This window comes from Vombatus ursinus, unplaced genomic scaffold (assembly GCF_900497805.2).
Source record: "Vombatus ursinus unplaced genomic scaffold, bare-nosed wombat genome assembly UNPS02014785.1, whole genome shotgun sequence".
Classification (NCBI taxonomy): Eukaryota; Metazoa; Chordata; class Mammalia; order Diprotodontia; family Vombatidae; genus Vombatus; species Vombatus ursinus.
In genome coordinates, this window is record NW_020954563.1 from 13,895,787 (window position 1) to 13,922,110 (window position 26,324).

Genomic DNA, 26,324 nt, shown 5'->3' on the forward strand with positions numbered 1-26,324 from the left:
CCCTATTCGGAGTTCACTCTGCCAGGTATCTTCCCCGGCGCCATGGCCTCGGAGGGGCACAGCAAGGAGGAGACCCTGGCCCTGCGAAGGCAGCTTATCGGGTAGGAAGGCGTACAGACGGGACCGGGGACCTAGGACTTGGCCTCTGCGGAGGCTCCAGGGGGGTCAGGTCAGGTCAGGCCAGGCGAGGCCAGGGTGCCACGTGGTCAGCGAGGGTGGGCTCCCACAGTCGGCTCGCGGGCCTCCTTCCACTCCCAGACCCTTGACCCCAGCCCACCGTCCCCCTCCCTCCCCTCCCCTTCACCGCAAGCCTCTGCCAGTGCCTGAGGGACAATGTCCTCTGCAACAGCTGCTGCTTGGACACCTTCAGGATAGGGAGCTCACTACTTAGTCCCCGAGACAATTGGTTCCAACTCTTGGACAACTCTAATTGTCAGGAAGCTTTTCCTTGATGTCGAGGTTAATTTTGCCTCTTTTCAACTTCTGCCCATTCCTCCTAGTTCTGCTCTGGGACCAGGCAGAACAAACCTAATTTCTCCTCTCTGAGTGACAGCCCTTCCTAGACTTGAAGGCTCAGGGAAGAGGGAACCGGGCTTGAATTGGAAGACTGCAGTTCAGGAGTTCTTATCCTGGGGTCCCTGAACTCCTTTTAAAAAACACTTTAATAACATTCTGTTAATGTAATTGTGTTCCTTTCTAATTCCATGCATCTTACTTTATCCATTTAAAAACATTCTGAGAAAGGGTCCAGAGGCTTCATCTGATGCACCAAGGGGTCCTTGACACTAAGAATCTCTGCCTTAAGCAGGTCAGGTCCTGACTCCAGATCCCTGAACCTCAGAGTTGGAAGGGCCTTCAGAGTTTCTAGTCTAATATGTATCAAACAGGAATTCCTTCTAGACAAGTGGTATAGACGAGTCAGGTAGCCTTTGCTTGAAGCTGTCTGGTGAGGAGAAGCTGACTGCTTCCTGGAACCAGCCTTGGCTCACTTTAGGGTAGATCTAATTATCAGAGAGTCAGTAAACATTTATTAATCACACACTATGTTGGAGGCACTATGCTAAGCATTGGAGATATAGACAGGTAAAAGACAGCCCCTGCCTTCAAGAAGCTCACAGTCTAACAGGAGAGACATGTAAACAACTATGTACAAACGAGCCATATACAGAATAAATTGGAAATAATCAGCAGAGAACTGAGATCAGGAAAGGCTTCCTGTAGGTGGTGGAATTTCAGCTGGGACTTGAAGGAGCCCAAAAGCTGGAGATAGGAGGCAGAGCATTCCAGGAATGGGAGACAGCCAGATAAAATGCCCAGGGTTGGGAGATGGAATATCTTCTTTTTGGAATAGCTAAGAAGAGGTCATTGTCACTAGATTGAAGAACACAGGGGGAAGGGGCATAAAGTGTAAGAAGACTGGATAAGGGCAGGGGAGTGGTGTGAGAGCAGATTATTAAGTGCGTTGTATGCCGAAAAGAGGATCTTATATTTGATCCTGGAGGTGACAGAGGGCCAGTGGAGTTTATTGAGCAAGGGTGGTGAAGGGTGGAGGAAATTGGACTCGAGTTTTAGGAAACTCATTTTGGTGGCCAAGGAGGATGGATTGGACTGGGGAGAACCTTGTAGCAGGCAGACCCACCAGCAGGCAATCGACATAGCCTCCCCTTAAGGTAATGAGGGCCTGAAGCAGTGTGGTGACAGTGTCACAGAAGAGAAGAGAGCTTATCTGAGAGATGTTACACAGGTAAAATCCACAGGTCTTGGCAAGAGATTGGATATGAGGGGTGAGAGATAGTGAGGGACTGAGCATGACACTTGAGTTGGGAACCTGGGAGCCCGGGAAGATGATGGTGCCCTCAGCAGTAATAGGGAAGTTTGGAAGGGGGGAAGGTTAGGGGAGAAAGATAAGAGTTCAGGTTTGGGCATGTTGAGTTTGATATGTCTACAGGAAATCGTGGAAAGTTTTTCCTCACATCAAGTCCAAACCTGTTTCTTTGCAATTTCTACCCATGACTCCTAGTTCTCTGAACCAGGCAGAGCATGTCTAAGATCCATTCCCCACTCCCATTTAATAAGATAATAGGTGTAAAGTACTTGGCAAACTTTAAGTCACTCCATATGTAAATATTAATTGTTGAGAGGATGGTGGTGGGGATAGGGAAAGGCAGTTATTGCCAGGCTGAATGTTCCCAAATCTCCTATCTGTGCTGTAAATTCAAGACACTTCACCATCCAGTTTTCTCTTCTCCGGCTACCTGCTTTATCAATGTCTTTCCTAAAGGAGGTATCCCCATCTGCCCAGACTCCATCCAGATGTACCACATCCACTCCCTATGTCCTAGACCTCTCATGCCTTTGCCCCAATTCTTCTCATTTACCCTATCCCCTCTCATTCCCCTAGACTACCCCCAATAGTTATATGTCCCCTGTACTATCTGCTTCTTGGACCCTTCAGTCCTTTGTCATGAACTCTCTGACACATTTTCCCTTCAGCTTCCCCTACCTCTACCCCAAACACCCCACATGCCCTGCCTCGTAGGTCCCCCAGACTCCCCACATACCCTGTCCTCCTCAGCTTTCCCCAAACCCCCTCCTCCCTAATCTTACATAGACCCTAGCCCCAAATTCCCCCATAGATGCCATCGTACCTCCTCCTCCCCCCTACACAGCCCCTCCTCCAAAACCATTCTAACCCTCATTTCAAACTGTAGACATAGCATCCCCTCATCCTCCCTCTATCCCAAACTATTCCCCCACACCATCCTACTCTACCATTTATAGGCACATTATCCCACTCCCAGCCAAACTGTTCCCTATCCTCCAAGCCAAAATTCACATACACACCCCCCACCACCACTTACTTCCCTATCCAAATCTGCCTCTGCACACCATTCCTCCCATCCAACCCCTTCTCCAAACTTCCTTCACAGTCCTGTCCACTTGCACACCCCTGCACTGGCTCAGCTCCCCAACATGAATACACACTCCCACTGTGGTCCCACATACCCGGCCCTCAGCATCACACACTCCTGAGCCCTTGGCCCCAGAACCTTCCTTTCCTCACAATGCTCTACCCCAAACCCTGTAGCTCTTCATACCTGACTGCCCACTCCTCACTCCTCTGCCTCTTAGACCTTTTCTTGGCTTCCATATCCCTGACCCCTGATCTTGCCAGAGTGGAGCTCATGTCCTTACTGCCCCCCTCCTTCCCTAGGCAGCCACTCACACTTGTAGGAGCAGCAGGTTGGAATTCTTTGTCTCAAGTTAGTGCCCTCTGCCCCTCAAGAGAAGTAGGCAGAGGATTCCAAAGTCTTTGGCCCGGTGCCTGGGGCACCACCAGCCCCTCCTTTCCCTTCCCCCCTTCCATCCCGAAGGGGCTCCATCAGCACTTTTCTTGGGCCTGCAAGAAGGACACAGGAAACCCAGGGCCAAAGGTACAAGAGGGAGGAGTTTTTCAGAGTGTTCTTGCTTGCTGGCAGTGATGGTGATCACCACCTGTGGGAGGGGCTGCCTGCCATTCACCAGGGCCATGGAGGGAAGAACTGCTGGGTGAGTGTTTGGGGAATCCAGCAGCCAGGGATCTGAATGGAGAAAGCAGCTCTTGGAAAATCTCAAAAAAAAAAACCAAAAACACTGGGAAGAAAAACTAACTCAGCTAGGGCTTTCCTGGGCAGTTTCAGTCTTATCAATAGAATGCCGCACCCTTCATAAGGCCTTTTCTCTAAGTGCTAGCCCCCACCCTCCTACTACCTCTTCTCCCCCTACACTTTTTTTTTTTTTTTTTTGGTGAGGCAATTGGGATTAAGTGACTTGCCCTGCTAGTGAGTGTTATGTATCTGAGGCCGGATTTGAACTCAGGTCTTCCTGACTCCAGGGCCAGTGCTGTATCACCTAGCTGCCCCTTCCCCCAACACTTTTTAAAAAAAACATATTCTGTATTTACTTATCTGTGAACATGCTGTATTCCCCTGGAGAATATAAACTCTTTGAAGCCAGGGACTATCTTGTATTATGAATGCCTAGCATTCAGTTGATGCTTAATATAATGCTTGTTCTGTTTGCAAACATATCCTGTATTATCTGTCAACATGTTGTATTGTCCCTGGAAAATATAAGCTCCTTGAAGCCAGGGATTGTCTTACTTTTATATTTGTATTACGAGCGCCTGATATTCAGTGGGTGCTTAATAAATGCTCATTGATTAATTGATCTTCGAAGAGCTGGGAGGCTGAGGTCAAACAAATAATCATGGGGCACTATGGTTAGATCCACACAGATGGAGAGCTGGAAGGGACCTCAGAGATCATCAGGTCTGACCCCCCTCATTGGGACTTGAACCCAGGTCCTCCGACTCTGGATCCCCGTCCTCCAGGGAACAAAACACTTGCTTTTATGTAGCTCCCTAAGATTTAGCCGGTGCTTCCTTCACAACCGACCCTGTGATGTAGGTAGAACAAATGTGATTATCCCCATTTCACAGATGAGGAAAAGAGACTCAGAAATGACTTACCTTGGATCCTATCGCGTGCAGGTGTCATTGCTGTATGACTCCAGCTTCCTTCTGACTCCAAAACCAGCCCTCTTCCACTGTATCACACTGTATGCTTGGGCAGGGATAGAAAGATGAACAGAGTGCCCTTCACCTCCCAGGCAGATGAAGGAACACATGCAGAGGAGGGAGCCTCATTCTCTGAGGCGTGATCCCACTCTGTGACCATTGCTCCAAGAACACGGCACACGGCAAACTTCAAAGAGAGTTTGAACGGAGACCGGCTGGCTCCTCAGACTTGATCCTCTTATATTAGCGGCTCCATTTAGTTCAAGGGTCTGACCCTTTCTATCTTGGGGGGCCCAGGGCTTGATTTTATCAACCGACTAAATTTGTAAATGATAATTCCTATGTTGTTGTTATTCATTCATTTCAGTCTCTTCGTGACCCCATTTGGAGCTTTCTTGGCATGGATACTGAAGTGATTTGCCATTTCCTTCTCCAGCTCATTTTACAGATGAGGAAACTGAGGCAAACAGGGTTAAGTGACTTGCCCAGGGTCACGCAGCTAGTAAGTGTCTGAGGCCAGATTTGAACTCAGGAAGATGAGTCTTCCTGTCTCTGTCCACTGCGCCACCTACCATACAGGCTGTTTCCTTGTGGACCACAGCTTAAAACACAAAAATGATGGGTCTTGGCAAGAAGGGAAGTGTGCTTTAACCAGGCCTGATAAAAAGCATATTTGCTTGGAGTGCTACACATCTAACTGAGATGAGTCTAGACAGAAAAGGGAGGAGGAGGGAGAAAACCACCCTCACAGACCTGATAAGCAGGTACCCCAGAGTACAGCACATACTTACAACACAGGAGGAAGAGAGAAGGGAGGACTAGCCATTCCCAGGAGCCAAGCCAAGAATACAAACACACGAAGGGATAAGTTAGGTACACTGGACATCCTGAGGCAAGGAGGCACCCGGGCAGTGGTTAAAGGAGCCTGTTACCTCTGCGGTCTCCCTTTGCAGCTCTTCCTGCAGGCTTTTTTTTTCTGAGGACCCTGTGAAGATTGTGCGGGGCCGAGGCCAGTACATGTACGATGAGAAGGGAGTGGAGTACATTGACTGCATCAACAACGTGGCTCACGGTAGGTACCAGGAGCAGTACCTCGCTCACAAACCAAGGGCTGCTGGGACCATGGAGGTGCTGCAGGGCAGCTAGCAGTGCACGTTTGTCTCCTGTCCTGCCAGGACCCTTGTTAGCCCCTGATTTGACTTGGGATCATAGACCTAAGTAGCGGTGGGGAACCTGCGGCCTTGAGGCCGCATGTGGTTTTCTAGATCCTTAAGTGTGGCCTTTTGACGGAATCCAAACAGTACAAATCTGTAAAATTTGGATTCTGTAGAAAGGCCGCACTTAAGGATCTAGAAAGCTACATGTGCCCTCAAGGCCGCAGGCTCCCCCCGCTTGACCTAGAACTTTCTAGTTCAACCCCTTCCCTTTCCAGATAAGAAAGCTGAGGCCCAGAAAGATGACTTTAGGTGACTTCTCCAGAGCCAGGATTTGCAAGGGGGTCTTTTGACTCCAAATTTAATACTCTTCTCTGTTGTTCTCACGGTGTACTTTTGGTATTTATCCCTTAGATCTCACTCATCTCACAACCTGTTTCTTTCTTATTTTCATGGTATCTTGAGAATTCCCTCTTTTGAGGCAATTAGGGTTAAGTGACTTGCCTAGGGTCACACAGCTAGTAAGTGTTAGAGGCCAGATTTTTTAACTCAGGTCCACCTGACATCAGGGCAGGTTCTCTATGCACTTTGCCACCGACTCCCCTCTTCTGTTAAGCATCTTTTAGCCTTGAAGACTCATGACCTTCCCTTCTGGGGTAAAGGGCAGCAAGGCTTCTCTCTAGCCTCTATTTGCTTGTTTGTCCATGTGGGTGGGAAGGCCTGGGGCAGAATGACCCAACCTATCTGATGGAGGAGGGCTGGCTGACAGGATTGAGATAGAAGCTCAGCCCTTCCAGGGCAACCTCAGCTCTACCCTCTCACTCTGCCCCCTTTCAGTCGGGCACTGCCACCCTCACGTGGTCCAAGCCGCGCATCAACAAAACCAAGTGTTAAACACCAACAGCCGCTTCCTGCATGACAACATAGTGGATTATGCTCGGAGGCTGTCCCGAACGCTGCCCAAGGAGCTCTGTGTGTTCTACTTCCTGAACTCGGGGTAAGTCTCTGAGCCACCAGGGATGTCCTGCTCCCACCCCCACCCCCCAAAGAGGGCTGTACCTTGTTAGCTAGGCCAGTGGAGGGAAAGCTTCTTTTAGGGCAGGGACTGTTTTTGGTCTCATTATCTCCAGTGTCTAGCACAGATCCTGGAAATAGGAGGCACTTAATAAATGTTTGTCGATTGATTGATGGCTCTGCAGTGTAAGAAGCAAGCAGCTAGGTGGCACTGGCTGTCATCAGGCTGGGCCTGGAGTCACAAAGACCTGAGTTCAAATCCAGCCTCAGACACTTAACCAGCTGTGTGATCCTGGGCATATCACTTTAACCTTACTTGCCTCAGTTTCCTCCCCTGTAAAATGGGCTGGAGAAGGAAACTGCAAACCACTCCAGTATCTTTGTCAAGAAAACCCCAAAAGGGGTCACAAGGAATCAGACATGACTGAACAAAAACAATTTGAGACCCTAGGCTACGTGATACCTCCCTGTCTTTCCAGCCTTGCCTGCCACTCCACCCCTCTCTACACTGAGTATTCTAACCTAACTGGACTCTCTCTGGCCCCTAAACAATCCCTGTGCTCTCTGACCCCTGCCTTTGCTCACCTTATTCCCTGTCCTTAGAATAGTCTCCTGCTCCCTCCCCCAACCTTTAAATTCCCACATCCAGCACGGCCTTTGCCGAAGTCCCCCAGAGCCTTTAGGAGGAAGACAGCTTCATTTTTGTCTTTGCATCCTCAGTGCCGGGCACAATTTTTTTTTTTTAAATCTGGACCTGGGATTTTGTCTGTGGAAGAGCTCCCTGGGGGAAGCTCCTTCTACCAGGCAGATAGCAACATCTCCACATCTGAGAGCATCAGAGAACTGCCCAGAGCCCCGAGAGGTTGTGGCCCATCCAGGACCACATACCCAGGGTGTGTCAGGTGGGACCTGAGCCCTGGTCTCCTGGACCCCTGCCAGGCCCAGACTGCCTGGCTTCCGGGCTAGTAAAGCCATATATGCTTGATGAATTGAATTGTTAAATGGAACTTTCCCTGGTGAGTAATCAGTCAGCCTACATTTATTAAAAAAGTGCCTGAGGATACAAAAAGAGGCAAAAAAAAAAAACAGTCCCTGCTCTCAAGGAGCTTACATTCTAAAGATGGAGATAACAAGCAAACAAATAAATACAAACCAGGCTACATACCTGACAAATACGAAATAATTAAGGAGGGAAGGCACTGGAATTAAGTGGGGGGTTAAAGATGGGATTTTAGTTGGGATTTAAAGGAAGCTAAGGAGGTCAGAGTGGAGGAGGGAAAGCATTCCAGAGAGAATGCCTGGAGCCCAGTCACTGGATGGAAAAGTATATGTGGGGGACTAAGGTGTCAGAAGACTGGAAAGGATAGGAGGGGACTAGGTCATGAATGCCAAACAGAGCATTTTGTATTTGCCACAGGACTTTATTAAGAGTGGGAGCCCGTGTGTGTGTGTGTGTGTGTGTGTGTGTGTGTGTGTGTGTGTGTGTGTGAGAGAGAGAGAGAGAGAGAGATAACTGGGCCTGCATTTTAAGAAAATCCCTTTGGTGACTGAATGGAGGACAGATTGAAACAAGCAAAGACTCCAAGCAAGGAAACCTATTATTGCAGTAATTGAGTCGTGAGGCAATGAGGGCCTGCACCAGCGGTGGCAATGTCAGAGGAGAGAAGTGGGCATACCTGAGAGATGTTGCAAAAGTGAAATCAATAGGCCTTGGCAACAGCTTGGATATGGAGGAGGGAGAGAGAGTGAGAAGTCCAGGATGACTCCTAGGATGTGAACCTGAGGGCTGCGAGGATGGTGGCTGTCCTCCTCTATAGGGAAGTCAGGCAGTGGGAAGGATGAGTTCTGTTTTGGACATACTGAGTCTCAGATGTCTGCTGGATATCCAGTTTGAGATGGATGTAAGGCAGTTGGAGGTTGGAGATTGGAGGTGGGCTGAGAGTTTGGGGCAGGATATGTAGATTTGAGGATCCTCAGCAGAGAGATGGGAATGAAATCCATGGGAGCTGATGAGATCACCAAGTGAAGTAGTCTAGAGGGAGAAGAGATGTCCCAGGACACCTGTGGTTAAAAGGTGTGATCTGGATGATGATACAGCAAAGGAGGCAAAGAAGGATCGGTCAGCGAGGTAGGAACAGAACCAGGAGAGGGTGGTGTCCTGAAAGACACCAGTCCTGGAGAAAAGAGAGTGTCAAGGAGGAGAAAGCGATCAACTGCGTCAAAGGCTGCAGAGAGGTCAAGGAGAACGAGGACTGAGAAAAGACCATTGGATTTGGCAACTAAGAGATCACTGATAACTTTGGAGAGACCGATTTTGGTGGAATGATGCGGTCAGAGGCCAGACTGGAAGAGGTAGAGAAAAGAGTAAGAGAAGAGAAAGCGGAGGCACCTCTTGTAAATGACCTTTGTGAGGAGTTTAGCTACAAAGGGCGGAAGAAATATAGGATAGTCATTAGCAGAGATAGAAGGACCAAATGAAAGTCTTTTCAGGATTGGGGAGAGATGGGCATATTTGTAGGCAGTGGAGAGGGAGAGATTGAAAATAATGAAAACAGCAGAGATGACGGAGGGACAAGGTGTTGGAGGAAAAGGGATGGAATGGGATCCCTTCAACAAGTAGAAGGGTGAGCCTCGGTAAGGAGTAAGGCTACTTCACCATGTGAAACGGGGTGAAGGAGGAGTTAGTGGCAGAAGGCACCTGCATGATAGGAGATAAGGAAGAAGGGAGAAGAGGGACCTCATGGCAAATGGCCTCCATTTTTTTTCTGTAAAATATGAGGCAAAGTTCCCAGCTGAGAGTGGAGGGAGATTTAAGGAGGGATGAAAAAAGGCTTGGAAGAGCCATTGTGGAGAGTGGGATAGCGAGTTGGTAAGAAAGGTATAGGAGGGTTGCCTAGTATCAGAGGGCCTAGTTGAAGTCATATAACATAAATTTGTAGTGGGCACACTCAGAAGAATTGTGTGATTATCTCCACTTTCTTTCGTGACTGTGATCCAAGGATGACTTTTGGCTGGGAGTAATCATCAATGTGATAAGGGAGTTAGGGATTCATGAGAGGAAGTCAGTGTAGAGCTGAATTGCTTCACCAAGGGATAAGGCTGGAGAAAAAGAATAGAATGGCTAGTGCTGAGGAGATGGTCTGGGAGAGGATGGAGGGGTCAAGAGATTAGAGGTCATGGTGCAGACAAAAGGTAGGGTTTTGTAAGGGAAGGCAGAGGGATAGGTGAAAAGCCAATTATGGTCAGATCAGAGGATTTTAGAATTCTTTAACCTGGAGGTGGTACATTTTTGGAGGGTGACTATCTTTGTGTGTGGCTGAGGTAAGGTAGTGAAGTAGCTCGTGAGAGATGAGTAAGTTGAGGAACTGAGTGGTTAAGGTATTTGAGGGGGAATTGGTATATATGTGGAAATCCCCTAGTTTGAAGGCAGGAACTGGGGATAGAGAAAAGTTGTGAGCCAGCTACTGAACTCAGTAAGGAAGGGGAGTGACGAGGGGAAGGGGGAAGTCTGTGGACAAGAGTTACTAAGATTTTGATTGGGTGGTAGATGTGAGTAGCATGAAGCTCAAAGGAAGAAAGGTTACCCAGTGATGGAGAAAGGCAGAGAATCTGGAAGTGGCAACGGGGTGAAAGGAATATTCCAACGAGATCTCTCGCCTTGACCAATAAGTCAAGGAGAATAAGTGAAGGTGTAGTCAGTACTGGAAAGGGTGGTCAGTCGGGCGATGTTGTTGGGGGGAATCAGGTTTCAGTAAAAGCTAATGGACAGAAAAAGTGGGAGAGGAGCAGATTTAAAATGAAAGGAAGTTTGATGTTTGTGAAATAGGCATTCCAGAGGGCCCAGAGGAAGGACTGGTGCTAGGTTGAAACTTTGAGGTGGGACGATTGTGGTGGATGGCAATGAGGAATCAGGTAGTGGGAGGTGGGGAATGGGGTTTGGATGATGACCTAGAGGAGTTCAGAGTCACTGGGATGTGAAAGGTAGGACCAGGCATGAGAACGTTCACCATCAGGTAGAAGAAGACAAGCCCAGCAGGAGATGAGAGACAGAAGCCAGAGGCAGGGTTGCTCTTTGTACTGGGGGGTCTCTACATCCCCTTTGGGAGATCAGTCCAGAGCAGGGAAGCAGAAATTGCCTCAGACTGGCACAGTAGCTTTGGGGCAGGTGGGAGAGGCCTGGCCCAGCCCCTAGCGGCCTTTCCTCAGAGACATGACATGCTGTGCTAGGGCACAGGTCTGAGGTCTCTCATCTGAGGGCAGCGGCTATGAGGTGGCATTAGGAAGGGACAGACTCCCTGTGTACAGGACAGATGGAAGGCCCAGCCTGGCCTTTCATCAAGGCACAGGCTGTGCCCAGCAGATGAAATAATTGGATGTAGCCTTTTTTCTTTTTTTAACAGTTCTCAGACATATTTATCAAACATTATCACATACTCTAATTATCTGTGTTCATGTCTTACCTCCCTATTGGACTGTAAGCTCCATGAAGGCAAGGACTGAGTCTTATCTAAACCTGTCCTGCTCCTGGCCCAGTATCGTACTATGCTCACTATAAGTGCTGGAGGCAGCAGCTGGCTAGCAGTGCCTCTCTGGGGCTGCCCAAGAGAACCTAGGGCCAGAGGAAGCCCCAGCAGGGGCTGCTTCTACAGGGGGCCTTCCCCAGCCCCTCTTCAGTCTAGGGCCTTCCCTCTCAGTGATCTCCCATCTAGCCCGTGTATAGCTGGTTTCACCCTAAATGCTTGTTGTCTCCCCCATTAGACTGTGAGCTCCTGGAAGGCAGGGGCCGTCTTTTGACTTTTTTTGTGGCCCCAGCATTTAGCACAGTACATAATAAATGCTTATTGCACTCCACAATGAAAGGAAACCTAGCCTGCTGGTCAGTGATCTGAGTGGTTGTCACCATCTATTGTAGGTCTGAAGCCAATGACCTGGCCCTGAGGCTGGCTCGTCGGTATACTGGACATCGAGATGTGGTGGTAGTGGACCAGTAAGTGCCAGATCCTTCTAAAAAGGTCTCCTAGGGGGCAGCTAGGTGGCGCAGTGGAGAGAGCACCGGCCCTGAAGTCAGGAGTACCTGAGTTCAAATCCAGCCTCAGACCAAACACTTGACACTTACTAGCTGTGTGACCCTGGGCAAGTCACTTAACCCCAAATGCCTAAAAAACAAAAAAAATAAAAATAAAAAGGTCTCCTAGGAACCTCTGTGAGCCTTGGTTTCCCCATCAGTAAAAAGGAGATAGTTATATTCACAGGTCCTACCTTCCAAGGCCATTTACCTATGTGACCTTGGGTTAGTCACTTTCTGCCTGGGCCTCATTTTTCTCTTTTGCAAACTGAGGGATAATTTGGATTTAGAGGACTTTCCAACTCGAGACCATAGATATGACCTTAAGTGCTATGGAAATAAATTATTATTACCACTGTTGGAGAAAGACATGGGCTGGGGATGATTCTTAGGGATGGAGGGTTTTGCTTTGATTTCAGATGCCTTAGACCAGGAAAGTCTAAGGCAGAAAAGAGGAAGGCACCAGGACCAGTGGGTGACAGGAGCAAAGTCCAAGGGTTGGTGGTAGAGTCCCCTATTCCTAGAGAATAACCGTATTCCACATCCACTTTCATCAGGGCTCCCCTGGAATTGGGAGGGGAAGAGGATGACAGAGGCACCTCCGGGGAGGTGACAATCCCTGATATATACACCTGTCCCATTGCATTTGATAATAGTCACGGTATCTGTTTTTGTAGTACAGTACACCTCACATGAGGTGAGGAATCACAGTATTGTTATTCCCATTTTACAAATGCAGAAACTGAGGCTCAGATAGACGTCACGCAGCTCAGGAAGGGTCAGCTCCCAGATTCCTCACCAGGTCTCCTAATGCAAGACTCAGGGCTCTTTTCTGGAGACCTCTTGAGCCAGCTAAGGAGTGCCAGGTCTAGGAGGAAGCTGCCAATCCTGGGGAGTCAGTGAGGGTGGCCATACCCAGGTGTAGCTCATATTGAGGGGTATCTCCTGGGGGTGGGGCAGGGCCTGCAGCTCTACGGAAGGACTGATTTCCCCTTCTCTCCTCAGTGCTTACCATGGGCACCTGAGCTCTCTGATTGACATAAGCCCTTACAAGTTCCAGAGTCTGGAAGGACAGCCAGAGTGGGTACACGTGGTATGTATCCCTAACCCAGGGTCATGATGATATTAGTAACAGCTCAGAGATGCATCAGGGCCTACTAGATGGAGGGCAGGCCTCTGAGTCAGAAAGCGCTGGGTTCAAATTTCTCCTCTGGCACATACTGGTTGTATGCTCCTGAGTAAGTCACTTAACTTCCCAATGCCTCAAAGCAGCTAAGACGGCAAGTCACAGAGAAGGTGCCACCATACACTGGGAGAGGGAATTTCCCCTAGTGGAATTCCCTACACTAATGAAGTCTGGACCTGTCCCTCCCTCCACTCATAAGTTCATACTCATATAGCCCTTTAAGGTTTACAAAGTGTTCTACATGTATTACAGTATTTCTATGCATAGGTCCCTCTCCCAGATACCTTCCGAGGGCTCTACCGAGAAGACCACCCAGAGCCAGCCCGTGCATATGCAGCAGAGGTGAAGCAGGTGATTGACAGCACACAGGAGAAGGGCAGGAAGGTAATGGTCTTGGTAGCATGCTTGCTAAGGCCGTGGGGCCGTGGGGGCCTCCGGGGGCTCTGTGGGAGAGGGTGGTAGGCGAGGAGATCCCAGCCCAGCAGGACTCGTCCTCCCCTTCCCCAGCGCCGAGCCCTCGGCAAGCCTGTGCCCTCTGTGCTCCTTTGAGGGAAAGTGCTGCCCGTGTTAACACAGCCACAGCCTCGCATCGCTCTCTCTGTCCACAGATAGCGGCCTTTTTTATTGAGTCTTTGCCCAGCGTGGGAGGCCAGATCATTCCCCCGGCTGGTTATTTCCAGAAGGCAGCGGAGTAAGTAGGTCATTGCAGAATTACAGTGGGAAGTGGATGAGAGCATCTGTGCCTCACTGAGGGTATCAAATGTGAGAAATCTTAGGCCCTCAGTCCTTATTCATGATCACCTGCCTAGGCTGGGCCTGTCTGTCAAAAACGCCTAAGTAGATCTTGAGTTCCAAGAGCACAGCTTCCACCTCTCAGGACAGAAGTGGTGTACTGTGGGTACAGAATGAAGTATATGTTGTCAGCCATGGCCAGTGGTTTTACTCTTTTGACTTGACCACTGATCTGTTTTAGAACGGTTCTAGAGGTGGTGAGGAGGTGGGAAGGGGAGGGTGAGAGCATAGCCATGAAAAACAAAGAGCATCCATACAGTATTTAGATAAAAACTCTTTTTAAAAATTTTATCTCCAAAGATAGAAGGAATCTTAGAAACCTACCACCCCTGGCCCTCTTTAGTTTGCAGATGAGGAAACTGAGGCCTAAGATTATAGGATTGGGTGGAAGAAAGGACCTTCTCTAGACTAGCTTCTGCCATTTAACAGATGAACAAAGTGAGGCCTTGGAAAGAGAAGCAACTTATCCAAGTTCACAGAGGTAGTAAAATAGCAGAGCCAGGCTTTGAACCAGGATCCTTTGATGCTTACAAGGCAACATGGTAGAGTGGAAACCGTTCCAGATTTAGTCTTGTTTCGAATTAGATCTCTGTTGCCTAGAACGAGCCACTCTGCTTCCCTGTTCCTCAGTTTCCTCATCTGCAAAATGAGGCACTTGGACAAGATGACCTCTAAGGTCTCTCCTAAACCTGTTAAATCCATAGTCCTGTGGAGTCTCCAAATCTGAATCTTTCCAACATGACAGTGACTCCCTGGAATAGGGGTAATGCGACTTGACAAAGGTCACAAAGCATTTCCACGGCCCTAAGAACTAAAATGGAGTCTTTCCCAGGGTTCTCACGTTGCCACATTCCCTAAGTGGGCAGAGGGGAAGCAGCAAATCACCCCCCACCTTACTTTTCTGCAGACACATCCGAAGGGCTGGAGGCGTTTTTGTGGCTGACGAGATTCAAGTTGGCTTTGGCCGAGTCGGCAAGCATTTCTGGGCCTTCCAGCTGCAGGGGGAGGACTTTGTCCCCGACATCGTCACCATGGGCAAGCCCATCGGTAACGGCCACCCCATCGCTTGTGTGGCCACGACCCGGGACATCGCCGAGGCCTTTGCAGGCACTGGCGTTGAGTATTTCAACACGGTAAGGAAATCCCCAGGGATCCACGCCCCTCCTCCCCAGTTCTGGTCTTCTTGCTGAGCACTCTGTCCACCCTAAGCCCAGGCTCAACTGGGAGGACAGAAGCGGGCCGGGGATTCGCTGGCTTAGCTCCAAGGATACCAGGCAGAGGAAGCATTTCTAGTGCAGAGGGATCAAAATTTTTTTTTCCCCTAGTAATAAGACACATGATCGGCAAATGCTCTGTGTGTGGGCTTCAGAAATTCTTGATATTATTACCATATATGATAATAACTTCTACCTCTAGAGTGCTTGAAGGTTTACAGAATGCTTTCCTCTTAACGCCCCTTGGTGGTGGGCAGCACAGATATGATCATCTACATTCTACAGATGAGAAAGGCAGCAGAATAGGGGAAGAGTTGGCCTTGGAATGAGGAAGGCCAGGGTTCAAGCCCCTCTTCCGACACGTCCTGGCTGTGTGACCCCAGGCAGATCACTTAACCTCTCAGTGAAGACTAATTTGTAGAGCAAATACATGTTGACCTACAAGTAGAAGAGGTTTCTTCACTAGATGTGAATGATGAAGTTGCAGGTCTGGTTGAAAAAACAGATGAAGAAATCGCAGCCCCAAGAGGAGCAGGGCTGTGCTCATGTAATAAGAGTCGGAGGTGGGATTGGAGCACAGGTGTCTCCTGACTTCAAGGCCTGTGCTCTTTCTACTGTATCTCACCTTTGCAAACCTGCTAGCATGGAGCCTGGCAGCAGTCATTTACCTAGGAGTGGCAGTAGGCTGTTCCCTGGTGACCTTTGCCAGCTCATGTCGGATAAAAGCCACCTCTGCTAAAATAATTCACCAACACCCTGATGTCTGGTGGGCCCTGTGTGGCCCATGGGCGGCCTGCATGTGGGATGCCTGAGCCCTGCTGGGGTACAGCTCTCTGTCTGGTCTAAAGAAACCCAGCTTCTGAAACCCCACCTCTGATGATTACTGCCTGTGGGAGGTTGGGCAAGTTTCCCCAGCCTCCCTGGGCTCCACATTCTTCTTCTGTAAAAGGAAGGGCTTGGCCTGAATGGTCCCAGAGGTCCCCTTCCAGCCCGTCACCCCTGTGAGGACCGAGGACCGGGCCAGCAAACGCCCAGTACTTAGTGTAGTGGGAGGTCTGTGTGCAGCACTCTGGGAGAGCTGAGCATCTGTATGAGACAGGGTTCACCTGGGGAAATGAGACATTAATCAGCAGTCCATGAAAAGCTGACAACGGGAGAGATAAGGAACAGTCGAATGAAGTAAGTTTCACCAAGCCATGCACAAGTGATAGCCCAGCACTGGGCCAGACAATAAAAACTACAGGAGTTCAGGGGAGAGAGCAGCCACTGTGGGAATACTTTGTCCTGTGCTTATTATGTTCTGTCTTATATTGTAGTTATTCCTGTATTTATCTCATCTCCTTTTCATGTCCGCAGAGCTGTGAGGGCAGCAACTATGTCCTTTCTATCTTTGCATCTCTCCTAGATGCTAGGATGTCCCTGGCACACGGGAGATACTCTGCAGCCCGGGGTGACCTGGGAAAGCTTTCTGGAGGAAGGAAAGCAGTGATCTGGGCCTCGAAGTCTTCCCAATTTAGAATTTAGAGATAGGGAAAGGGGCATGGCATGTCACAGCAAGAACAAGGAGGTTAGAATGCTTAAGGTATTTGAGGTACAATAAGGAGCCTCAGACACTTCCTACCTGTGTGACCCTGGGCAAGTCACTTAACCTGTTTGCCTTAATCCATCGGAGAAGGAAATGGCAAACCACTCCAGTATCTTTGCCAAGAGAACCCCATGGACAGTATCGACACATCATGGTCCATGGGGTCACAGAGTTGGACATGACCCAAAACGACTGCACAACAAAGAGGGACCTAGTTTGTACAGACTGAGTGTCTGTGAAGCTAGGTGCTCAGAAATAAAGTTGAGAAGGAAGTTAAGGGCCATATTATATTGTAAGAGGACTTTGAACCCAACGCTAAGGTGTGGAGACTCTGTAGGTAGAAGGGAGAGCCACTGAAGGTGTGTGGCCAGGAGTATGACATTTTAGAGCTGAACAAACTAGTCCAGAGATCAGCCTACAAGGGCCAGATCTGGCTGGCCGGCCGCCTAGTTTTTGTATGACCTGGAGCTATGAGTGGTTTTTACAGTGTGAAATACAATAAATATTTTAAAACATAAAAACCACTCTTAGCTCACAGGCAGCAGGCAAGTGTGGCTGTAGTTTGCCAACTCCTGACCAACTCCAACCCTTTAATATTGCTGCTGTGGATCACAGATTGAAAGTTGGAGGGGACCTTGGAATTGAAGACCCTTTGTTTTGCGTCTTGGAGATGGGTGCCTTACCTGTGCTCACACAGCCTCTAAGTGTGAGAGGTGCAATCTGAGCCCAAATTTTTTGACTGCCAAGTTAAATGTTCTCTCCACTATGCCATCCATGCGGCCCCTCCTCAAACCAACGAAGGGGATGGGCTCCACCGATGTTACATGACTTACCTACAACCATATTTTTAATTAGTAGCAGAGCCCAGACCTAGATTAGTGCTCAAACCTCCAGACTCCCTCTCTGCCCAGTACCCTGTACTGTCCCATGATCTCTCACAGCAATTTTTTTTAGGATTAATTAGGCAGTGTTTGCAGTATCAGTTGGAAGCAGGAGGCTATTTGAGTAGTTGGTGATCATGGGGATGGAGAGGAAAGAATGGACTATTGCTACATCGTGAAGAAAGAATCAGACTCTGAAGTTCTGAGCTTGTTCCCAAAGGATGACAGACGGCAGGAACAGGGAGGCTGGGGAGGAGTTGGTTTCTAGACAAGATGAGTTCAGTTTGCAATGTTAAATATTTCTGGGTTAGAGGTTGTGGTCAGACGCATACATGGAGTCTGCCCCCATGGAGGCTCGGGAGCTGTGGATTGGATGAGCTCTAAGGACAGAAATGTAGATGAGAAGAGGCAAAAATCGTCATCATAGGGGCTTCAAACACCAGCTAGTCTAACTTCATTTTACAGATAAGGAAACAGAGGCCCCAGGGACTAAGTAACTTGCCCGAGGGTCGCACAGATACTAGGTGAAGGAAAATGAGGCCAAAGAATGGAAGTGTTTTTGCATAAGGCAGCAAAGCCAAATTTCCATCCCCCATCCAGATTTAGTCCACTTAACACTAGACATCAGCTGCTTCGATATGGTATTAACCCTGAGAAGTGAGGGCTTGGCATAGCTCAACTTTGGAAAATAGCCCACTTAAACAACTGCACAAATTGTGGTAAATAACTGAAATACTATTGGGTGTTAAGAAACAATGACTTTAAGGAATAGGGAGAGAATCACAGAAAGCCTTGTATGAACTGGTGCAAAGCAAAAAGTGAGCAGAACCAGGGGAATGATTTACCCACTGACAACAACAATGCAAAGGAAAACCACATCCAAAGGCATCAGAGTTTTGATCAATGACAGGACTAATTGTGACTTCATGGTACCGTAAGTAAAGCATGCTTCCCTCCTCTTAGCAGAGAGGTGGTGGACTACAGGTGCAGAATGAGGCATGCATTGTTAGACATGGCCAGCGTGTTGACTTGTTTGGTTTAGCCGTATTTGTTGTGAGGGCGTTCTACATGAGGAGAGGAAGAGGGTGGCAGCCATATTTTTTTTTAAATAGTACCAATTAAATATTTAGTTTAAAAGAAAATAAATGAATCCATCTGCAAGCGTCCCCTGCTTTTCCAAGAAGGACTGGTGACAGGAATTAAGTAATTGAGCCCTGTTGCTTGCCCTGCATTGATCAAGCCTTACAGTGGACAGAGAAGCAAGACAGGAGATAGTCCCTGCCTTCATGGAGACTGCGGTTAGATCCACAACCAGAGAATGATTCAGTGCTCCATGGAGTGGTACAGGAAGGTGTGGCCTACAATCTGGAGGAGACTTCAGGGTTGGGGTGGACATTTAGGGCCTGGTGAGCCCAGACGGATGGGAAGGAGAGTACGGAGGACCACAGCAAGCAGCACAGAGGAAGTGCAGAGGATCGTGGAATCTGGAATGTCGGAGATGATCATTCCACAAATGAGAAAAAAGACTGCAGGAGTATGAGCACTTCAATGAAGGGCACACGGGTTCACACCAAGTTCAAGGCACAGACCAAGCTCCCTGTGAGGAATGGATGTAAGAGGCTAAGGAGAGACCAAGTTCTCCACAGCCTAAAGTAGGGTAGCACTAGTAGTTGAATGGAAACTGTGACATAAGCATCAAAATATCTCCCATTTACGTAGTGCCAGCATCTATAGATAGCACTTTCAGGTTTACAAAGCAATTCACATTTTTTTTTCAATTGATCTTCACAACCACCCTGTGAGGTAGGTGCTATTATCATCCCCATTTTACAGCTGAGAAAACTGAGGCTGAGAGAGGGTGAAGTGCCTTGCCAGGGGTCAAACAGCCAGTAATGTCTGGGGTAGTCTTTGGACCCAAGTCTTGCTAATTACTTCAGGTCCGGCACTCTAACCATTGCCCCAAATTGCTTCTATTTCAAAAGTGGTGTTTGGGGATGATGAATCTGGCCGAATTTTTGGAGGCAGTCAACCAACTGGGAAGCCATAAGTCATGCAGCTGTGAGATGAGAACTTGGACCAGGGTGGCAGAAATGGGAATGGAGGGGTTGGAGTGGATACCAAGGCATTCCAAACAAAACAGCAGGTCTTAGTGACAGACTGAAGAGACCAACCTACCTTTCAATCAATTAATCAACAAATATTTATTAAGCGCCTACTATATGCCAGGTGCTATGCTGAGCTCTAGGGAATACAAGTATAAAGAATATGAACAGTCCCTACTCGCAAGGAGCTTCCATTCTAATGGGGAAACAAATACATATATATGAATATATGCAGCATAAACATAAAGTGAATACAAATAAATACAAAATAGTTAAATATAAGATAGCTTGGGAGGGAGGGCACTAGTAGTTGGGAAATAGAGAAAGGCTTCATGCAGAAGGTGATGTTTGGATTGATATTTAAAGGTGGAAGATAAAGAGGAAGTTAATTCCTGACATGTGGGTTGGCCAGGCCAAAGGCATGGAGATGGGAATGGAGGATCATGTCTGAGGAACAGTAGGAAGGTCAGTTTGAGGTTCAGTGAGGCTGGACAGGTAGGCTGGGGCCAGGTTATGAAGGGCTGTTTAAGAGAGGAGTTTCTGTTTTATCCCAGGAGTCAGCAGAGGTGATTTTAGTCACACTGAGTCACTGTTCTCACTAAGCAAGCAGTCGTGTAGGAGGTTATCTAAGTGAAAGGGGATGCATATCTGCACTAAGGTTAGCTATGTGAGTGGAGGTCACTGAAACAAGGTCTGGAAACGGATTGGCTTTGAAGGGGCGAGGGAGGAAAGGATGTCGAGGCTCATGCCCAGGTTACAAACCCAGGACACTGGAAGGATGATGGAGCCTTAGACAAGGAAGTTTGAAAGAGGGAAAGTTGGGAGGGGGAAAAGATACTGAGTTCTGTTTTGGACATGCTGAGCTTGAAGTGCCGGGACATCCAGTTTGAAATGTCCAGCGGGGAATTAGTTTGACATTATCTCCTATTTGCTTCTTACTGGAACCCTATTTTAATTCAAAGAGGGCAGACTCAATTTCTCCAAATACCTTATACACTCTCTGCCACTGAACCCCACCTTCAAGATTTCGTCTGTCCGCAGCCTTCAACACCCTGCCTTTTCCTCTCACCACCTCTTTTCCCCGTTGGCTGTCTGCCCTGATTGCTATCCCTCGTCTCTTGGCCTCAGTTTGCGGGAAGTCCTGTTTCCTGTGCAGTGGGTTTGGCAGTCTTGGACGTTCTAGAAAAGGAGCACCTCCAGGCCCATGCTGCCCATGTGGGAGACTTCCTCATGGGGCTGCTGAACCAGCAGAAGGCCAAGCATCCCATCATTGGTGATGTCAGGTCAGTTTGATGGTTTGGCCCTCAACCCTGGTCTTGGACACTCTTTTGGAGAACAGGCAGAACCTTCTCCACAGCCCTAAGCCCTCAGCAGAGCATATAAAGGCCAGGTCACCCAGTTACCTAACCTTCCTATCACAGAATTGCCCTCCTGTCCCTTCTCTGAAACTGCTTATTTCTTTCTGGTGGTTTTACCTACCTGAGTTCCCTTTCTACCACCAAAGAGATCTAGATGATAGAAAGGTTCCCTGGTTCCTTGTCACTGGGTCTGATGTTAGCTATTATAACTATTATTATGAGCTTCATCATAATGAAGCAGGGGGCAGACCTGGGCAAGCCAGTGGAGTCTTCCTGCCATCCCTTAGAGGGAGAATCATCATTGCAGTGTTCTGGAGCTCGAGGATCTGGGTTCAAATCCTGCCTTTGACACTTGTGACCTTGGGCAAGTCATAACCTCCCTGAGCTTCAATTTCCTCACCTGTAAAATGAAGGGGGTGATCTAAATATAGTCTCTGAGGTCTTCTACAGCTATAGGCCTATGATCCTATGTACCACAGGGCTTAAAGAACTCATTCAATACTTTTCAAGAGAGGTGAACTGAATTCCCTAACAAGGAACAGGAAAGCCAAGCATTCAGTCAGATAAAATGCTGTTTTTTCCAGGGGTGTTGGATTGTTCATTGGTGTGGATCTAATCAAAGACGAGGAAACAAGGACACCAGCCACAGAGGAAGCTGACTATTTGGTTTCTAGGTATGTAGGTTTTTTCCTCTCCTTTTAAAGTATCTTCCTGCACCTGCACTCTTGTTCCCCAAAAGAGAGGAAAAGATGGCCCTCCTTCACTACTTTGAAACTATGGGTGGGCACATTGCACATGTCACTCATTTGATCTGTTGGTTAGGTTTGCTGACCTTTTCCCCCCTCTTTTGTATTCTTCCTTATAAGGGATGGTTCTCTGGATAGGGATGATTTAAAAATGAGGTGGTATAAAAACAAAAGTAAAACTGAAATATATCTTCCTACACCTAACCCAGCACCCATGGGGTCCCTGTGTCAAAGCTAAGAAGGGCCCTAATTGGGAAGGGCCAAGGGGGTTAAGGTAGGGGCCCCACAGGGAAGAATGAGACAAGTCAGGGCCAGCACCTAAGATCCAGGGAGCTCCTTCTATGAGCTCATCCCTGTCAGGAGTACATAAATCCCCAGGAGATTGGGACTGGGGCTAGTCGGTTTTCAATGGGCAGTCTTTCATCCCATACCTGAAATGGGATCCAACTGAATGTTCAGAATCAACTGATCAATCAACCAACAAGCATTTATTAAGTACCTACTATAGGCTAGATTCTGGGGATACAAAGACAAACAAGAAACAGACCCTGCCCTCAAGGAGCTTACATTCTAATGGGAGAGATTACACATACATAAATAAGAATACACAGAATATAAACATAAGGGAAGCAACCCTCTCAGTGCCCCTAAAACGAACTCTCACTCTCCAAAAATACTTTTTTCCCTTGGCCCCAGGAGTTTGGAATGGACAAATATCTTTCAAGTCACTGCTAATAACTTATAGCACTATCAATTTAGAACCTTGAGCTATGAAACAGCTGCTCTTTTCCCTTCTCAGAAACCTACTTCACTCAGACCCTAAAACATCTGGTAAACATTTTCAGCCTTCAGGACAAAAAAAAAAAGGGGGGGAGTGGGGCGGGTTTTACCTGATTTGTGATTATATTGGTACTGTAGCTCCCACTGAGGAATTTCCTCTCCCAGTGTAGATCACCCACTTTCTCTTTAACTTCAGTCTTAAGAGTCGTCTGGGGACAGGGCAGAGGTTTAAATGATTTGTTTAGGGTCACACAGCCAGAATGTGAGAGATGAGACTCAAACCCAGGTCTCCATGACTCCAAGGCTGGTTCTATCAACTAACTGCACCATGCTGCTTTATTTAGCTCTTGGGAATTCATCAACTTCCACTGGGACCCTTCTCAGCCTAGGAAATAACATGGTACAAGAGGAAAAGTGATGAGTAATTCCTTGGAATACAAGGATGTGGGTTCAAATCCCAGCTCTGCTACTTATTACCTGTGTAGGTCACTTTAGCTCCCTGGGCTGGAGTCCCCTCAATTGTGAAATGAGGTTGGTCTAGGCCTCTAAGGTCCTTTCCAACTTTAGCTATAACCCTATAGACTCCTATATGTAGGAGCCAGAAATATCTATAGAACCCTACCTGAATCAAGCAAAATATGTCTTGCCCTTCACTCAATTCACTCTTGATTAAATAAGATGGCTCCCACATGATGACTGTATCTCAGAACTTGAAACTGCCCTCATTCCAGGGAAGCTGACCTTTCCCCAAAGTACTTCAGTTTTTGTGGATTGAGGGGGAATGAAATCTGGCCAAACATAAAACATTTAGAATCTGAGTTGTGCCACTGTCATCTAATCTTGCAAACCCCTAGCTATGTGTTAAGCTGTGAACGTCCTTAGGTCTGAACATACTCTCCGGAGCTTCCTCCCCAGAGGAACATCCATTGCTGGGTTTTGACTGCGAAACTGAACCCTGGATCACTAGATACTGCATGGGCATGGGACTAGGACAATCTCCCCTCCTCCCTTCTCCATCTTCCCTACCAGCAAGAGAATAGAAGGAAAGCAAAAGACAAATCCTCTGCCCAGTACTGGCATGGGTTCAAGACAGACCATATGGGGAGCTGACATATGAAATGTTCTCTGTAGCCTTTGCCCTCGTTTCAGAACCAGGTTGGTGTGACTGATGCCTTTGGGCCACCCAAACATCTTCTGAAAGAGAAGCAAAACTTCAACAGCTTGCCTTCTCGGATGCTTTTGTTCTTCCAGGTTAAAAGATGCCTGTATTTTGTTGAGCACTGATGGACCGGGAAGAAATGTCCTGAAATTTAAGCCTCCAATGTGCTTCAACATGGACAATGCCAGAATAGTTGTGAACAAACTTGACACAATTTTAACAGGTGAGACTTTGGCCAGTAGTTACATTTAAGTCACCACACTTGGTGGTTACTCAGTATTTTCTGAAGAAACTGGGGAACCTGCAAACAAAACCTCATTTTGCATGACTTGATTTTCAGACAGTAGTATCCTCATTTTTGAAACTCACCTACTGCAGGGCATAATGGTTGAGTTCTCAGGGGACAGGCTAGTCCTGCTGCCCTGGAGGTGAGGGACACACACAAGGATTTTCTGTGGACTTTAGGTCTAATATCACTGATAAGAGGGTTAAATAAATAAGAGGGTTGATAAGAGAGTTAAAGGAAACCCACTGTCTCTGGCTCCTGAAATCTCCAGTGGAAGACCTAGATTTATCTTAATATGCCAAGATAACTTTGCATCTTTAAAGAACATCTTGTTATTTCCCCAAGCAAAATTTAGCTTGTCTTTTATGCCCCCACTATGTTGGACATCAAATTGCAATGGAGCTAACAGCATAGTTTGGAAAACTTGTAGTGCAGTGGATGGTCTAGAAGACCCAGATCAGCTATGGCCTCAAGACATTAGCTGTGTGACCCAGGGGCAAGTCACTTAACTTCCTCAGTTTTTTCATCTGTAAAATGGAGTTAATAGCACCTACATTAAGATCAAATGAGGTATTTGTGTTTTGCAAACTTTAAAGCACTATATAAATGCTAGTGGTCATTATGCCACTGGCAAGTAGAGATTACTGTGGGATAGAAGCCTCTAGATCTAGTAGAAAACATCCCCAGACAGACCTTTTGCTCATGGGGTGTAGTTTTAGGGTCAGTCTGTCAGTTTCCTGGACTATCTCATATTGATGTGAGGAGGGAACCAACCTACTGTGTAACTCCCAAACCCCACCCCTTAAATGGTTTCATTTATTCATTTACCCACTTCCTTTCTTACTCCCCCCACCAGCCCCAACTACTTATAACTTGAAAGCTTAACCAGTTCTGCACGTTAGCTGACCTTGTTATGTATCCCCAGAAATGGAGGAGAAGATGAGAAGCTGTGAAACCCTTCAATGTCCCCAGTAACTTGGCTAGATCTTCCCTGGGAACCCTGGGTGAGTGTGGTTCTTCTGAGACTCGACTCTGTGGCCCCTCACTGCACTTTAGATTTGCCTTCACAATTCTAAAACGCCTTTCAGCCCACACCAAAGAGCTGACAGAGGCACCACCAAGGGCTACTATTTTGTACACCCCCTCCCCTTAGGATTAGGGATGTGTGTCCTACATCCATTGAAAAATGTCTTACCTAGCAGGCAAACGAGATTTGTGAATACTTCATTAAGTCAGAGCAACATCTGGGATTCCTACCTGGGTTCCTACCACTCCCATTTGTAAATATTCATTTGGGCCCCACTGTTGTCTTTGCCTGTGAGGATATGATGGTTATGACAAGTAGGGGTGTGGGGGGAGGGGAAATGGGGAGATGCACAAATATCCCACATACATGAAAGTAGTTAGGGTTCCAATGAACTTCATCTAAAGCCTAAGAACAGAAATCAAAGTGACTCTCTGGCCAAAATTGGGCAGTGTTATGTCAATGTGTTATGACTAAGTGGAGACCAACAGTGCCCTGATGGAAAGACCTAGGACTTTTGTCCCAACCAAGACTGGATCAAATCCTAAAGCAGTACAGTTTGTTTTCATGAAAATAGGAAAATCTGTGGAATTTAGGAATGGAAGAGGAGTGTGGATTAGATGAGATCATCTAATCCAGCCCCCTAATTTTAAAGATGACAACATTGAGATTCTCTAGAACCCTCCCCAAGGTGCTACTGGCAAAGTCTTCCATTTGACCCTAGGCCAATAGCAACCTTTCTTCTGGCTAGCTTTCTTTATTTCCACCTTGAACTACATTACCTATAGCTACATAGATAAATCATTGTCTCTCCAACTTCAGGAAGCATCTGGCTGTTCAAGGGATGGTTTCACTTGATCTATTGTTTTCATTAAAAGGGCTATCTGAATAAAGCTATAGGATGAGTTTGCCAAGTGAAGTGAGTGATAAAAGTTCACTAGTCCAAATAAAGGGAACAAGTTAAGTCTTATTACTGGCCAATCATTGGAAAGACACCTTTTTGCCCTGACCCTGTCTCTTTTTACTTTTAGGTTCAAGAAGAATATTCTAAAAGGTGAAGAGGGGAACCCTGACAGCCAAGATAACAAGAAATTTAAACTCAACCCATTCACAATTTACCTTGTAACATGGATTGAACCTGTTAAAAACCAAACAAAAGTGTTTGTTTCCATACACTGGAAGGCAGAGGGGGCTAGTGAGACCCATACTTCTGAATCTCCCCAACACACCACACTCTGCTCCATTACTGTTACTAAAGTCAGACGCTGGGTCAAAGTGGTTAGAAAATGTCCCATTAAGGTCAGAAAAGAAAATACAGGGAAGATGAATTCCTAAATATAACAATAGTTTCTACCATTTGCCTTAGGGCAAATGACTTAACTCTGCTCTGGTCTTAACTAAGCTTGAAGACCTAAGTGTC

The 26,324-nt window shown here is 47.4% G+C and overlaps 1 protein-coding gene across 2 annotated transcripts; it reads left to right on the forward strand.

Annotated features, from left to right (window-relative positions):
• On the forward strand, positions 1 to 26,315 carry PHYKPL (5-phosphohydroxy-L-lysine phospho-lyase). 2 transcript variants are annotated; one of them, XM_027867175.1, is made up of 13 exons: positions 1 to 101; positions 5,512 to 5,630; positions 6,550 to 6,709; positions 11,639 to 11,713; positions 12,797 to 12,884; positions 13,245 to 13,361; positions 13,586 to 13,668; positions 14,677 to 14,902; positions 20,680 to 20,834; positions 21,494 to 21,583; positions 23,687 to 23,817; positions 24,806 to 24,884; positions 25,936 to 26,315. In XM_027867175.1, the coding sequence occupies exons 1-12, from the start codon at positions 43 to 45 to the stop codon at positions 24,853 to 24,855; spliced, it is 1,353 nt and encodes a 450-aa protein (XP_027722976.1). In that variant the 5' UTR covers positions 1 to 42; the 3' UTR covers positions 24,856 to 24,884; positions 25,936 to 26,315. The 2 variants fall into 2 exon arrangements, with proteins under 2 accessions (XP_027722976.1, XP_027722977.1); XM_027867176.1 differs by lacking the exon at positions 1 to 101 and adding an exon at positions 5,026 to 5,060.
• The last annotated feature ends 9 nt before the right edge of the window (positions 26,316 to 26,324 follow it).

Coding starts and splice junctions, on each gene's coding strand:
- PHYKPL (XM_027867175.1), top strand. CDS start 43: ATGGCCTCGGAGGGGCACAGCAAGGAGGAGACCCTGGCCCTGCGAAGG. Junction 12,885..13,244: donor AGCCAGAGTGGGTACACGTG/GTATGTATCCCT, acceptor TTCTATGCATAG/GTCCCTCTCCCAGATACCTT. Junction 21,584..23,686: donor GCTGACTATTTGGTTTCTAG/GTATGTAGGTTT, acceptor TTGTTCTTCCAG/GTTAAAAGATGCCTGTATTT.